General features: G+C 41.1%; 1 protein-coding gene across 1 annotated transcript in view; it reads left to right on the forward strand.

Annotated features, from left to right (window-relative positions):
• The window catches only part of CACNA1G (calcium channel, voltage-dependent, T type, alpha 1G subunit), a 573869-nt gene that overhangs the window by 388787 nt on the left and 168504 nt on the right, over positions 1-16578 (forward strand). Inside the window, exon 13 of the mRNA XM_015410725.1 lies at positions 1671-1826. Within this exon, the coding sequence (XP_015266211.1) occupies positions 1671-1826 (156 nt within the window). The remainder of the gene's footprint in view (positions 1-1670; positions 1827-16578) is intronic.

Below are 16578 nucleotides of genomic sequence, written 5' to 3' on the forward strand. Positions count from 1 at the left end.
GGGAAAGAGGTACTTTTCTCCCTTTCTCTCAATCTAAGAACTCGTGGGCACTCAATTAAATTGCTGAGCGGTCGGGTTAGAAGGGATAAAAGGAAGTACTTCTTCACCCAAGGAGTGATTAACACTTGGAATTCACTGCCACTGGAAGTGGTGGCGGCTACAAGCATGGACGGCTTCAAAAGGGAATTAGATAAGCATATGGAGCAGAGGTCCACAAGGTATAGATAGGGGCTCTGGGCCAAGTGATGCTCTGTCTTCTTGGTGCTTGGGGGGGGGTCAACAGTGGGAGGGCTTCTAATGTCCTGGCCCCACTGGTGGATCTCCTGATGGCACTTGGTATTTCTGGCCACTGTGTGACACAGAGTGTTGGACTGGATGGGCTTTTGGCCTGATCCAACATTGGCGTCTCTTATGTTCTTATGTTCATTTTTCTCCACTGCAGAAGCAGAGTAAAAAGATACTGGGGAAAGTCCGTGAAAAGTACTGAGACTTACTAGTGAATTCAGGTCTCATACTTTATTAGGTGAAGAACAAGACAAAGTTACTGGCTCGCAGGCCGGCTTATATGTGCAATCAAACCCACACCCAAAACACCCCCCCACACCAGTGATAGGTTATTTATAATGGCCAAGAGTTCCATAGGCTCTCGGCCGGAAGCCTAGCCCTCTGGTTGGTATGGGCTAGGATCTGCTTGGCCCATTGTCTCTTGGAGACAAGCTCAGCCGCTTCGCATGACTGCGTGTACACCTAGCCTCACACGCAGTCGGAGATGAGTACATTACAGTCTGGTAGCAAGCGGGTTGCTATGAGCCACAGACAGACTTTCCCCTGTGTGATCACTCCAGCGCACTCCCATGGCATCAGGGTGATCTGATCAGGCCATCCCGACTCCATGCCGTTGTGTTTTTCCACGTTTCGGTATGCACATCATTGCACACTGCATAGGGAGCACTCAGTGCAGAGATGCGAATCATCGATCCCTCATTGAAGAGCACCAGAAAAACACGGCAAAAAAAAAAAATTTCACCCACAGTTGCGCCTGATCATGCAGTGGCAGGCTGTGTGATCGCGCAACTACAGGTCAAATTTCTACAGAGCAAATAGCCCTGCTTCCCCCCCCCCATGTTATTTCGAGCGTGTGACCACAACCTGAGACTCCTTTGGGTAGTGAAGGGCAGAGTATAAAACCAACTCTTCTAATTAGAAGAATATTGATGTGGTTATTCAGACACTGGCGAGATGTAGTAATCCTTACATTGTTCCAGTTTGCCAGTCAGGAATATTCCATTAGGAATGAGAATTGTGATCTATAGGGAAAGGGCAATACATGTACAGTTCTGACTTTGTGTAGTAATACTATGCAAAGTTATACCAGTCTCAGTGAATCGAGTTCAATGGATTTAGTGCAAAGGAAATCTTCATAGGATTACCCTGTAAATCTCAAAAGCTAGGTACATGTGGATCCTTCTAGTGTAGTGAGATTATAGAAGTGTGGCATAGTAAGTGTTGTGCATGTAAAACCAGTGTTTTAAATGGCTTTCTGAGTATGAAGTTTAGCACTGAGCAGCAGAGCAGATGTTTCTGGGGCATGTAAATGTAAATGTTCTTCCAGACTAATCAATAATGTGTAGCTGGGCACCTTTCTCACAAGTGCTTCTTCTTCATTCTAGATACTGACTCAGGAAGACTGGAATAAAGTCCTCTACAATGGCATGGCTTCTACCTCTTCCTGGGCTGCCCTCTACTTCATCGCCCTTATGACATTTGGGAATTATGTTCTTTTTAATTTATTGGTGGCCATCTTGGTGGAAGGTTTTCAGACAGAGGTAAAGCCTTGAATAATTCCTTGGTCCTTTTTCATAGGTAGATTGGAGGATCTAAAAACCAGATTGCATTATTATTAGCACAGTCAAAATGTTAAAAGTTGGAAAGGGGTTGTATGATTTTTTTAGAACAAAATTCTTAATTCATGTGCTGTTAACCAAGTTCTTAGCTGATTTCACATCCCAGGCTAAAGTGTAATTAGCATTAATTAATATTGCTGAACTCTGCAACCATCACTATATGAAGTGTCTTTGAATCAAAATTTGGTGTTTTCCACATGGGAGCAGGCATGTGTAGTTTCCTTGTTGTTGCTGTTACTGCCAATCCAGTGCAGCAGCAACAAGGCTTTTACAAGGCAGGTTTCCTCATAGTTCCCCTGCCCCAGTGTCCCTGTTCCCTCCCACCATACACACCACCAGGCCTTTTCAGGTTTCTTAAAAATAATTGGCAATTCGATATCTTTATAACAATCAGTGTATCACTTCTCTGAATTCCCAGCTTTTCCATTTTTAATAAAGTTCCCAGCCTCTTTCATTGTGAGATATGCCTTTTCCCTTATATCTCCGTAACAAAAAGGTGCTAGAGAGTCACATATTTTGTTATAACATTATATTGTTGTAACATCACTATAAGAATATTCAGTTGCCATTTTTTAAGAAAGCTCTTCTGGGGGCGGGGATAGCTACTGTGGAGAAATGACTACCATGTGAGCTGGACCTGGAAAATCCAAACTTCCCTGCCCACATGACAGTCATCCAGGCTTAGCTACAATCTTTTCCAAAACTTCATAGCAATGCAGGTTTTTGAAAGACTGAGGAAAGGCTACCTTGGGAGCTGCATGAATGGAGCACAGTGCTATGGGGAAGCTGGGAAAAAAAAACATGCTTCCCAACAGCATCAAACCTGAGGCAAATAACCTATGTGGAAATGGCCTTCGTTGTGTTTAGGGGAGAAACTGAAAGCTGCCCCTTAAAGGCACACAGCTGAGACCTGAATTACATTACTGTCTCATTTCTTTTGTTGTGCCCCAGTGGATATTGTCCTGTTTCCCTCACAGGAACACTTCGGCATGAACCTTTTAAAGTTTTTGTTTTTTGTGGTCCCTATGGAGTGATTTTCCACAGGTGGGGTCTTCTGCTAACTAGAGCCCACATTTGCAGCTCTCTGCAGGCATCAAGAGAGCATGTCTTTAAGTTGAACTTGTTCTCTCCATCAGCCTGGCAGGCTGGTTCATAAGAAATGAGTATATAAGAGTCTTCCTGAAACTAGCCATCAAGACGTTGTTGCTTGCAGCTCAAGCTAACAGACAGAATGCTCGTTTTAAAGCAATAAACTGTCAAAGTGATGAAGTACTACAGGAGGCAGGCATGCGACTGCCAGCATTGCTCAGCAGCATCTTGCAGTACAGGTTCTAAGTGAAAACAATGTTGGTAATATAGGTATGACAAGAGGATAGCAGCCATTCAGCGTTGTCATCGTAGTCTTTTACCGCTTTTTAAAAAAATCCGGAAGCTCTCAAAACTTTGTACTACACTTTTCACGTGCAGTTTAAGGAGAAGATTTATTGAGGATTCTTAGGGCAAGGCAGCTGAGGTCTGTGTATATGTTTTAAAATCCAGTCTTCCCTAGGTGGTTGTATTTCATTTATGTTGTTTCTGCTTGGGAGCATGCCCATGTCTGCATGTAATAGTCTTCTGTCTTAGATAATGGAGGAAAGGTCATTGTGCCAATCCTCCAAGCAGTCAAAGGTTTCATTCAAGAAGTAGATAATGCTTCACCTTCCAGTCAGCATTATGAACAGCAAAACAAATGCCAAGTCTTGTCAAATGATTAGAAGATTTCTATCTCTAGGGTTGAATGTGTTGATTCCTATAAGTCTACCTGACTGGAATATCTTTTGCTGCTAACTATGGCTTTGCTAATAATAGCATGAAATTATTATAGGATCTATCTGTCCAAAGCAGATAGATAGCTTATTTTATGTATTGAAAGGCGGGAGACGATTATCAATACAAGGCTTTTATTCAGAACATTACTCAGCTCTAATCTGACTCTGCGAAGAGTGGCATCCAAACTTATACTGCTCCAAACTGAACTATATACAATGTAACTACTTTCATGAGGTCTGATTGGACCTAAGCAGAGCTTTCTGATAGGATACTCTGTATGGCTTTAGGACCACTAGAAGGTCTTTATTATGCAGCCAATCACCACAGAGGAAACTAGGATACCTTAGCACAAACCATAACTAAACAGCTTAGAAATAACTCAGAACATAACACTCCTCCTTTGGTTTAAATAAGATAGTCCCTAAGGTAGGTAGGGGCACGTCTCGTTCGGGCAGACCATCACGGTAGCAGCGTACATTCTGGAGAATGCCCATCATGTTGGGTACCCTGGAAACGGCCAGAGTCCATGGTGTCCGGAGGCCCGTCAGCTCCGGCAAAGTCCTGAACGGGTTCTGAGTTTGTTTGGCAAGGTGCCGACTCAACCAGTGGACTGGATGTCACAATGCCCCAAACAGGAGACAGTTCCCTGCAAAGAGTAGGCACAGCAGGCGAGGGCGGCTGAATGGGCATAGCTGTTCTGATGGGAAACGGTTCCCTATGTTGACCATCAGCCTCCCAGGCTGGAGGTGACAGCCGCAGGTTCTCAGAAGGATGCATCTCCCAGGCACCAACAGTGCTCTCCGACAGGAGAACTCCCCGACAGGGAACAAGAACTGGGGTGCATTGTAATATCTCACCCCTAGCCAGCCAGCGACATCTGAGTTGGGCCAGGTGGGGGGGCCAAACTTGCCCTGCATTGTCCTGAACCTCATACGAGATGGGCCCCGTAGAATGGAGAACGACAGCTGGGACCCATTGCGGACCTTCCCCGTAGTTCCGGGCATAGACCGTGTAGTCCGGAGCAAAGGTCTTCGTGCTCCTGGAGGCGATGGGGTCACAACTAGTGTCTGGCACAAGGTCCGGGTAAACATGGCTCAACCTGGTAGACAGCTGGCGACCCATGAGGAGCTGAGTGGGGTGTAGAGTGTTGGTGGAGAAAAAAGTCAGTGAGTTTGGTCAGGAAGTTCCCTCTGCTGAGCCTTCAGAGTGAGTCCTTCATGGTTCTTACCATGTGCGCCGCCTGGCCGTTCATATATTTTTAATATATGTCATTGCAGTTGTATTTCACATAAATGTTATTGCCTGGCCGTTCATCTCCGGATGAAAAGGAGCCGAGGTGATGTATCTGATGCCCCTCTCGTCCATGAACCTCTGGAACTCGGCGGAAGTGAATTGAGCTCTGTTGTCCAAGACAAGGAGGTCTGGTAGGCCAAAAGTGGCGAACAGGCATTCGAGGCAGCGGGTGATGACGACCGTAGTCATGGAAGTGACAGGAAACACCTCCAGCCATTTGGAGTATGCATCTACGATCAGCAGGAGTGTTCTGCCCTGCAAAGTCAATGTGAATACTGGCCCATGGACCCTGCGGCTTTTCCAATGGATGAACAGGGACTGAGGGAGCTTCTGGCCTCAACTCCTTACAGGGCTGGCACGTTCGGACCCAGCATTCAATTTGTTGGTCGAGTCCTGGCCACCAGACATAGCTCCTCGCTATCACCTTCATTTTTACGATGCCAGGGTGCCCTACATGTAGGGCCTCCAAAACCCACTGTCTCAGTTGGGAAGGGACCACGACCCTGCTCCCCCAAAGGAGGCATCCCTTGCTCACTGACAATTCTACTGAGCGTGACTGGAATGGCTGGAACTTGGCCTCGAGCTTCCCAGGTGGCCATCCCCTCCACACGTAGTTGAAAACGCGGCTGAGCGTATGGTCCTGGGTGGTGTAGAAAATGACGTCGGCAACCGTGAGTGGAGGCTGAGAGAGCTCTTCAATGAGGAGTGTTTCCTGGATCTGGGCCCTGTGCTGTTCAGCCAGTGGCAGGAGGCTGAGAGCATCAGCATGCCCAATGGCTTTTCCGGGCCTGTGGACGAGGTTGAAGTCATAGGCAAAGAGGAGAACGGCCCAACGCATCATCCACAGTGATAGAATCTGTGGTGTTTGGCGATCCTTCGTGAAGATGCCAAGCAGTGGTTTGTGGTCAGTGACGATTTCAAATTTACGACTGTAGATGAAATTGTGACATTTCTTCACCGCTGTGATGACTGCCAATGCCTCCCGGTCTATCTGGGCGTAATTTCTCTCCACTGTGAATAGAGTCCTTGAATAGAATGCTATGGGGACCACCCGGCCGGTTGGCAACCTGTGGCTGACAACTGCCCTGATTCTATAGTGCAACGTGTCGCAGGCCAAAATGAGGGGTCGTTGCTTGTCATAGTGAACAAGTACTCTGTCGGAGACCAGAAGAGCTTTGATGGCTTGGAACGCTGCTTGCTCCTTGCGACCCCAAACCCACGGAGCTGTTTTGTCTAACAGCTGATGAAGAGGCTCAGCGATGGCTGCTTTCCCCAGTAGGAAGGAGTGGTAGAAATTAAAGAGTCCTAAAAAGGACTGTAGCTCCTTCTTCAGTTTCAGTGGGGGTGCTTTGCAGATTGTGGCAACCTTCTCTGGAGCAGAATGGATGCCATCTTTGTCCAGGAGAAAACCCAAGAATTTGACCGTGGGGACAAAGAATTCACACTTCTCCCTTTTTACTCCAGGGCCAACCTTCTGTAAATGACTGAGCACCTCTCGAACGTGGGCAGTCAATTCCAATTCTGAGGCTCCCGCTATCAGTACATCATCAAAATAGGGGATGATGCCAGTCAAGTCCTTAAGAAGGTGCTCCATCAGTTCTTGGAAAATCCCAGGGGCGACGCTTACCCCAAACTGCGATCGGTTTACCTTGAAGGTGCCTCGCTGCATCACAATGGTCTGAGCCTCGGCTGTGGCTGTGTCGACAGGCAGTTGTTAGTATGCCTGTGCCAAATCAATTTTGGCAAACACCCGACCCCTAGAGATGGATGCTAGAAGATGGCTCACCTGTCAAGTTCTTTAGCAGGGTCACACCACACACACACCCAGGCTTCTTGAGAAGATAAGTGATTTTATTGATAGTCCATAACTAAAGAGCGAGTATACCGCTTGTGTCAAGAATGGCCTCTGACTTATAGCAATTTCAAACTAACCCTCTCAGAAGCAAAAACCAATGATTATGTTTCGCGCGCATGGCAAGCAAGCACCAAAACAAGCAGCAAAGCTGGAAAGCGGTTAAGGTTCCCAGCCATCTCATTACAGCTGTAGACGGCAAGGTCAAAGCCGCAATAGCAGTCAGTTGCTGGGCAGGAAAGTAATGGGAAAGTGGAGGAGAGCATCACCCCCACATACCAATGCCATGACAGGGCTACCTGACATCACCACAGGAACCAGGTATGCAGGCTGCTGCAGGGCCTTGTTGAGGGTGCACTTGTAATCCGCACACAAGCAAATCGAGCCATCTGGCTTTATTGGAGTGATGATCAGGGTTTCCCATCTGGCATTGGGAACTGGTTCCAGTATGCCCTGAGCTAGCAATTTGTTGATTTGCTCATCGATGCGAGGCTTGAGGGCGAAAAGGGCTCGTCGAGATTTGAGGCATATGGGTTGAACTGCAGAATTCAAATCAAAAGAAACCAAAGGTCCTTTGTGACAGCCGAGTTCTGAACTGAAGACATCAGGCAACTATTCTACAAAATTGGCAGCTCCTGACTGACTGACGTTGTAGATGCCAATAATTTCAATACCAAGGGCGGCGACCCAGTCCAGATCAATAAGACTTGTGTGACGACTTTCAATGATGAGTAAATTAAGACGATTGTTGAATTTCTTGTACTTGACTTGGACAGAGGCGATACCAATGACAGGAACTCGGTTCCTTTGGAAATCAAAAAGTTGCAGACTGCACTTCTGGAGACTGCGTGCAGAGAAGTTGGGACAGACTTGTTGAAATGTGTTCCATGAGACAATTGACAGCGCAGAACCTGAATCGACCTCCATCTGACAAGCGCGACCTTCAAGGAAGACAATAAACTTGAGCTTAGGACGTGTGAAGACCTTGGTGGATGTATAGGTGATTGGTGTAGTTCTCGTCCTCTGACACTCTTGCTTCATTACTGTATTTCAGCCATTGATTGAACAAATGAAAAGACGAAAAACGAGATGAGTGGTGAGACTTCCTCGAAGATCTTTCCAGACAATAGAAGACTTCAGGTGCAGGATGACCATGCGACGAGCAACAGACTTTAGTGATGTGGCCCGTCTTTCCATAAGAACGACAACTAGCATTGCAGAACCGACAGTCTCTATGAGTGTGCATGCCACCGCAACCGGCACACGCTCCTCTTTGTGGGCTTTTCTGAGAACGACGCAGCTTCTGGTTGGCTCCCGTTCTGTGGATTCCATCATCAGACGATTCCGATTGGTCATCTCTGGAATCAGATGAGTCTGTGGTAACACCATGGTGAACAGCGTCGGTGCGGCATGACGTGTGACTCTGAGCACCCAATCGCAGTTCGCAAAGAGAAATGTTGGTGGCCTCCACTCTCAGTCCTTCTTCGAGTGCCAATTCATGAGTTCTTTTTTCAACAGAAGCGCTCGCCTGATGCTGTTGTCTCTAAGGCCGCAGAACAAACGATCCATCAGGGCTGAATCTAAATTTGGGAACTGGCAGTCACGAGCAGCCCTTCACAGCAGAGCGACGTATTCAGTGACAGCCTCGCCCTCTTTCTGGCTTCGTTGGTGGAAAGCACATTGGTGTACATCAGCAGACATCTTAGGCGTAAAATAGTTGTTGAGTCGTGCCTTGATGATGCCAAGCGGTGTCTCCAGTAATTTGAATGGAGCTACTAAGTCTCGAGCAATGTTGAATACAGCCTGGCCGCATGTACTCTAAGAAAGTGGTGTGGCAGACATCGTCTCCTTCAATACCATTTGCTATAAGGAAGCATTCAAAACGGTCGAGGTAGGATTCCCAGTTCCCAACCTTGGGGTCAAACGGTTCGATATGGCCCTTGGATGCCATGCCCGTAATGATTTAGCTCTAGGCGCCCTCAGTGATTTCAGCTTGGGCAGGCGAGAGTGATTTCCCCATTTGGTTAGGCCTGGTATCCCATCCTCATCGCCAGTGTTATGTATTGAAAGGTGGGAGACGATTATCAATACAAGGCTTTTATTCAGAACATTACTCAGCTCCAATCTGACTCTGCAAAAAGCGGCATCCAAACTTATACAGTTCCAAACTGAACTATATACAATGTAACTACTTTCATGAGGTCTGATTGGACCTAACCGGAGCAGCCAATCACAACAGAGGAAACTAGGATACCTTAGCACAAACCATAACTAAACAGCTTAAAAATAACTCAGAACATAACAGCTTAAATATATTAGCAATTTGTAAGGAGCCAGAGTATCCACTGAAGTGAATCAGCAGATTCTGTGAATTGCCTACAGAGTTGTATCAGCATACACTGATTTGGGATCTGTCCTCTCTTAATTTTTTAAAATCCCTAATAGCTTTCAGATTCCAGCAGGATTATTCCTGATTAAAGTATGCTTACAAATAATGCTTTTTCAAATGAAGCAATGAGGTCTATTTTTGTCTATCACTTGATAGTGAAACACACACACATCTTCTGAATTCATCACTGGAAAGCCCTCTAAGAGTCTAAGTGCTACTGCTGGTTTAATTTTTGTAATCCTCCAGTGCCTTTCCTCAACTCTGGAAACACTTTGTTAATTTTAGTGCCTGGCTGTGCAGGACCTTTCTGTTGCTAAGCAGCTACCATACATATGAAGCAATGGGAATGATCGGGGTGGGGGGGACTTTTAAAACGTGAGCCTAGTTATTGTATGACATGTTTCTTGCAGTGTGTGGATAGGTATTGTTTTCAGGTTATGTTATGAGCCTTATTAACGTGCTGAAGTTTGTATCTGAACCTGCATCAGTTGTAAAAGCGTGAATGAGTATATAAGAAGAGTAATACAAAATTACTGATTGAGCTGTCAGCCCTGAGGGAATTTCCTCAGAAACAAACACTGGCTCCTAGTGAGAAAGCTTTCTGTCAGAGATAGAGCTTCTCTCCTGGGGGATTTCATGATAATATTATCTATGAAGTGTATTCTTCCATTGGTAATCCTTTTGTGTTCTGTACAGTTTTTTTGCTTGTCTCTGACAATCTTTAGTGGCTGGTTCATCTCATATCCCTCTTTTGTGTTGCTTATTTTTCTAACTTCCTGTCTCCTGCCACAAAGCAACTTGAGAGCAAGGATAGCAGCTGTTTTAAACTCTTTATAGAGCTCTGTATAAATAGTAAATATTCAAATTGGTTGTCAGTTATGTAAAATCAGGCAGAATCTCAACAGTATATGGCAACAAAAGTCTAATTTCTAAGAAAGCAGCAGGGGAAAATGGATCATTTTTCACCTGTCTTTTAGTGACATTATGAGATTTTTTTTTGTCATGCCTCATACTGAGGGGGGAAAATACCCCAGTAGTTGTATTTATTATTATCATTCAGAAATATAATAGTATATGTTTTAGTTTTTACTGGCTTATCCATGTCTTCCTTCATGCAAGCCAATTTTATAATGCATTTTTAAATTAAAATTTTAACAATAAGACAAAAGGATCATATAAACATGGACAGCAATGGGATAACATTGAAAAGACAATTGGTTGCAAACATTGTTACATACATATTTAACAATGGATCTGTAAATCTGGCAGGAAGAGAATATAACTTGAGTGAGATGACAGAAAAACTTAATAAATCAAATGACTTTACAAATCAGCTAATGTAATGGATGCTGTAACATATCTAGTCTAAAGATGAGATAAAAAACTATTGTGATAGTTTTTCAAGGTGGATAATTTTGAATTTTCATTTACTGCCATATATTCTAACAGTGGAACCCATAATTCCATAAAATTAGATTGGTAAATTTGGAAGTCTGAAAGCAAGATCTGATCTAAAATGTTTTCCATTACAAAACAGTCCCTTGTTTTCCTGTATCATTGAGTTAATGTAGGAGGATTTTTATCTTTCCTTATAGAAGCTATAGTAAATTTTGCTGCTATCAAAAGAATAACTATCAGATCTCTGTGGATGGCCAGAACAGATAGATCTTGCCAGTAATTTAGCAAAATTAACTCAGGTTTTTCAGGAATCGAATATTCTGTGATGTGTTTTATGTGACCAATAATCTTTTGCCAGAAGTTTCTAATAAGATCACAATTCCACCAACAGTGTATAGAAGTGCCAATTTCACCACACTGTTTCCAACACAAAGATTGAAATTTAGGAGCAATATAGTGTATTTTAACTGGAGGCAAATACCATTTGGTAAAAAAAATTAAAAGATTGTGTTCGCATATTAATTATATTGGTTGAGAACATTTTTGATTGCCATATAATTTCCCATTGTGAGTCAGTAAAAGCTAGTTTACAATTGTTATGCCAAGCCTTTTGACAAGGGAGTGATTTTAAGCACTCCAAATTAATTGATATTATAGATTTTTTTAGATGTCTTTTATATCTCCCTGTGTCATTTTTAAGAATACCTTCAGATTCTGCTTTAGGTCATATTAGGTTCTTCCTAATTTCTGGGTTTTCTAATAAATGAAAATACTGAAACCATGGAATCTTGGCTTCAAAGTTTTTTTTTTTTAACTTGGATTTCTCAGTAATATGCCCCTTGTGGGTTATGTCTATCAAACGATAAATCTTGAAATCTCTCCATGATGAAAATAAATAGCTTCTCCAGGGAGTGGACCATCTCCATCCAAGGAAAGATGAGAGCGGAGATATAGATCTTCTGTAGTCCTAGATATTTTTTCAAGAAAAATGTTCTGTTTAATAGAAGGTGGTCTCTCTGAATGTTGATTCAAAATTATACAATTTGATAATAGTTAAAGAATCTACCGTGTTTCAAGAAATACTACGTCTGCTTAGGTCCAAATTTTAATCAATTGTCTTTTTTAAATGATTCAAATTTAATAACCAGAGGTCTAAAAATGATTATAGAATGTGTAAAAAGGAATAATAAAGGTGTATATATGATTCAAAATTTGCAAAATTATGAATAAGAAGATTGTAATTACAAAATTACAAAAGGCAATAGCAATGATTAAGAACTTTATCAAATAATTTTTTTACAATAGTAACAATAACACTTATGTTAAATACAACTACAATGACATATCCAAAAAAACTACTTAAAAAAAACATATAAGCCTTACATGGATCATCTCTTATAGAATATTGTAAAAATGGTTGTATACCAAGAGGCTCACGCATGAAAAAACCATGTGGAATGTTTAATGAGGAGGAGGATTTCACCATTCTTAACAAGTGTTCTTTTGATATGATGCTGCTTCTGATAGAGAGAACCAACAAAGAGGCTGATAATTTAGATGTACAACTCAGAGATACTATGGAGAGCTTGAAAACACCTACGGAGGTTACCAATTTGGATATTAAGATGAGGCAATTGGAGGATGAAATTAGTGAACTTTATACACAATTGAAGACTATCAAAAATTTAAAAAAATTAAAAGGGATGAATTGGACTATAAGAATGGAAAGGTGTACCCATGGTTGTCAAAGAGGGTTCATAAAGTCTCCTTTTCTTGAACCCCTGGTTACTGATAATGAAAGTAGTGATTATCATGTATATTCCAGTCATTCTGAAAATGAGGGAACATCAGTGCCTTTTTTAGGGCTACGTCCCTGCAATCGATGTCTTACAGATAAAGGGAGGGCTCAATTCAGAAACTACCACAAAGACAAGGGCAGAATTTAGTGGTGAATCTTTCCTCTAGGGATCTTTCCATTGAGGATTATACTGTTCTCAATAAAGGCTTTTGTCCCTATACCCAAATATGGTGCCTTTCAAACTAGAATCGATCTATTCAAACTTTAACATTTAGTAAAGCTCAAGTATTATTTTGGGGATTTTTCATATGTTCCTTCTGTTCAATTTCATCCTCCATCATCTTTTAATCCCACAATGTTGAATTATAATATTCTTGTGTTTGAACGTGTTGTATTGAGGGACATTGAGAAATTAGAAAGAGAACATATTCATACTTGGAACAATTTCTCTAATAAGGAACACACTATCTTATCTGATTTGAGTAAATATTCTTCTATCATAAAACCAGCTGATAAAGGAGGCAGCTCTCTGTTGAGGCTTTTTATGCCAATACCTTATGATCCAACTAAGCAGATTTTGCTTATCATCAAACTGGCAGTTCAGGAGGGTTTTTCATTTGGATATATAAATGAGGCTTGTTCTTCTTTTATGGTTAATGGTTTTTTTAGACTTCCTATTATTTACATGCTTCCTAAAATTCATAAATCATTAAGATTGCCTCCAGGTAGTCCTGTTATATCTGGATGCAACTCTATCAATGAGCCATTAGCAAAATATCTGGATTATTTTCTTTGTCTATTTGTCTCTACTATGAGAACATATGTCAAGTACACCTCTGACTTTATTCTTAAGGTAGAGAATATGGCCACAATGGACGTGACATCATTATATACCATCATACCATATACAGAAGCCATTACGGTGGCTGAATCATATTTATAAAAGAGGAATGAACCATCCCCCCCACATATTTTCTGATTAAATTATTAGATATAGTTTTGGGAAATAATTATTATGTTTTTAAGATCAATTCTATTTTCAGATTCAAGGAGTAACAATGGGTAGCCCTGTTGCAGCCACTATTGCTAATTTGTTTATAGTAATTTAGACGATGAGACTATTTTTCAGCCTTCTTCAGTCTGGGTTACACATTTAAAAATTTCTTAAAATACATTGGTGATATTTTTCTTGTGTTTGATGGAAGAGACAGATTTGATGAATTTATGATATGGCTTAACAATCTTCATTCTTCCATAAAATTTTTTCTTACTTCAGATTCTAGACAAATTTCTTTTTTAGACACTTATGTATATGTTTATGATGGACACCTGTGGGTAAGACCTTTTAGAAAATCTACTCATAGGGATGCTTTTTAAAATTATAACAGTCATCATCCCTTATATTTACATAATAATCTTCCCTTTAGTTCTTTTTTGAGGCTTAAGCATAATACATCATGTGCTTCTATTTATACTTCTGAATCTGAGACCTTAGGAAGAAGATCTCTTTCACATGGATATCCTCAAAGAGCTGTTGAATTAGCTTTGGCTCATGCTGATGATATACCAAGGAAGCAGTTGATTGCTAAATGTGTCAGGCAAGCAAAAGGAGGTTTATTTTTTCCCCCTTTCCTTCTCTTCATTATCTTTTTGCATTAGTAATATAATATTTAAACATTGGCATCTGTTGAATTCTGTACCTGGTTGTTCTTCCAAACCAATTTTTTGTTTCATCAGAGCCCAGTCTCTTAGTGCATGCTGATATGAGATCGCAGCCTCTTCAGTCAAATTTAAAGGGACATTACAGATGTGGCAACAGCATCAATTAATCACAGCATAGATGCTCCTTTTGTTAGTAATTTTTTATCTTTGAAGCCTAAGCCTACTAATCTCAAATTCTTTGTTATTGAGAAATTGGACGGAAAACCTTCCTCTAATTATGACATGAAAAAACGGCTTTGACAGAGGGAGGCTTTTTGGATCCACATATTAGGATCCGTACATCCTTTAGGTTTCAATGATAGTTTAGATCTATCAGTTTATATTTAACAGACATAGTGTCTCTGGTTAGTGTATACACTATATAGTACAATCAGACTCAGTAAAAAAAAATCTACAGTCATTTTTTTCTATAAGTTATTTTTGATAACTGAGTGATTCTTTCCTTTGATGTTTTTGGTCTCTTCCACAATCACTTATCTCTTCAATTACTCCTCTGCAATTTTGCCAATTTGTGGCAGTTGTGCCCCTCCCTTTTTATTCACTCTGAAGCAGTATTTTCTTGCATGCATATACAACTCTCACAAAAGTTATGCTTTGGTTATTAGCTACATTGTGTTATGGCTTTGTTCTCTTTTTTCACATTGTTATTTTGTTATATAATGATTTCATTGAACTGATGTGATGTTTATAAATCTTTTTACGGGCTTGTATTTGAATCTACATAGCACCACACATTTTGAATTGTTTTTGAGTCTCTGTTTTATAAATTTATTTTACTTGATATGTTTAAAATTTATTATTTGCTTTAATTGTATAGAATATATTATCTATCCATAACAGTTTATAACAGGCTTCCAAATTTACTATTGCAAGGTCATTCATGACTGATGAAGATTGAAGCAATGATAATTGTTCTTTGAAGTTACATCATACTGCACAAGACCAATTAACTTTTGAATTTCTGTCTTCAAAATCAACCTGTACGTTGCTCACAACTAATGAAGATTCATGCTTCGAAACAGAACTATAGCTGCCATCCTGTCTTGCTGTCTTTTGTAACTCATTAATCCCTTATAGCATATGTCTACTTACAGTATTTTTTCCACTGCCAACTTTTTAAATATATGTCATTGCAGTTGTATTTCACATAAATGTTATTGTTAATATTGTAAAAAAATATTCCTGGATAGTATTCTTAATCTTTCCTATTGTCTTTTGTAATTTGTAATTACAATAATCTTACTCATAATTTTGCAAATTTTGAGTCCTATATGCACCATTATTTGTTTTTACACATTCTATAATCATTTTTATACCACTGGTACTTAGTTCTCTGTTTTTTTATGTCATTCAGAGATTTCCTACCCTTTTAGTCAAATTTAATAACAACAATATTACTCTAGAAATTATCACCACAGTCACATTTCCCAGCAACTATGGCACAAGATAATTAAGTGTACTACTCACTATATAATAGGAAAACATGGGTTGGATTCAAAAGCTCTATCCTTCTAATGGTGTAGTCTTCATCTGGTACACAAAGGCTTCGTCTAGCACAATGTTGGGGACTCCTGCTCTAGAGGAAGGCTCCTTGCCCTGGATGAATGCTTCACCATTAGAGGAACACAATATTTGTATCCCACCCATTATCTATTTCTATAGCAAAATGTGGACACAGCAACAATAACTATCAGACCTATAGTGTTCCAAAATGCTGCTGGCTTCATTTTTAGATTAAAAAAAAAATGATACAGTGAGAATAATCATATTCCTTCAAATCAGAAGTGAGAATCAAAACTGGACTATCAAGCATTCTTGTATTATAATCTGCATGCACAGCCTCCTATAAATCCATCATTTCATATTCTGCTAGGAATTATAAAACTTCCAGCCTTTTGACCACCAAAAATGACTATGTTGGCGATCATGGGATCTGTATGTACAAAAGCCACATGGCACAGGAACTGTAGTAATGAGGGGAATTGGGTGAGACTAATTGAAAAAGCTGTCTGGATCCAACCTTAGAGATGAAAAAATGGTTGCCAAACTAAACAAAAATATTAAATGATCATAGAATTTGCAGAGATCTAAAATCCAGTGCATTTATTAAACTACATGAGGATTTACCACTGAGTCTCATATACCAGGTATATTTGTATGAGAAACACAAATGTGAAATAAAATCTCATAATTAAGTTCCAAGAGCATTGTTCTAAAGTAAATGTGGGGGGCTTCCGGTCTGGCTCCCGTGAAAGGCAGACGCATCCTCGGGTCGCTCCCGAGGGCGCCTTGCCCGCCCGCGGTGGAGGAGGGAATCCGCGCAAGCGGAGACCCGAACGAGCCCCTCAGATGAGAGGAGCTCGGATCCGGGGCGCTTTAGGGCATTCCAGGGGGGAGTCTCTCTTTCGGTCGA

Source organism: Gekko japonicus, unplaced genomic scaffold, assembly GCF_001447785.1.
Source record: "Gekko japonicus isolate JY-2015 unplaced genomic scaffold, Gekko_japonicus_V1.1 scaffold15, whole genome shotgun sequence".
Classification (NCBI taxonomy): Eukaryota; Metazoa; Chordata; class Lepidosauria; order Squamata; family Gekkonidae; genus Gekko; species Gekko japonicus.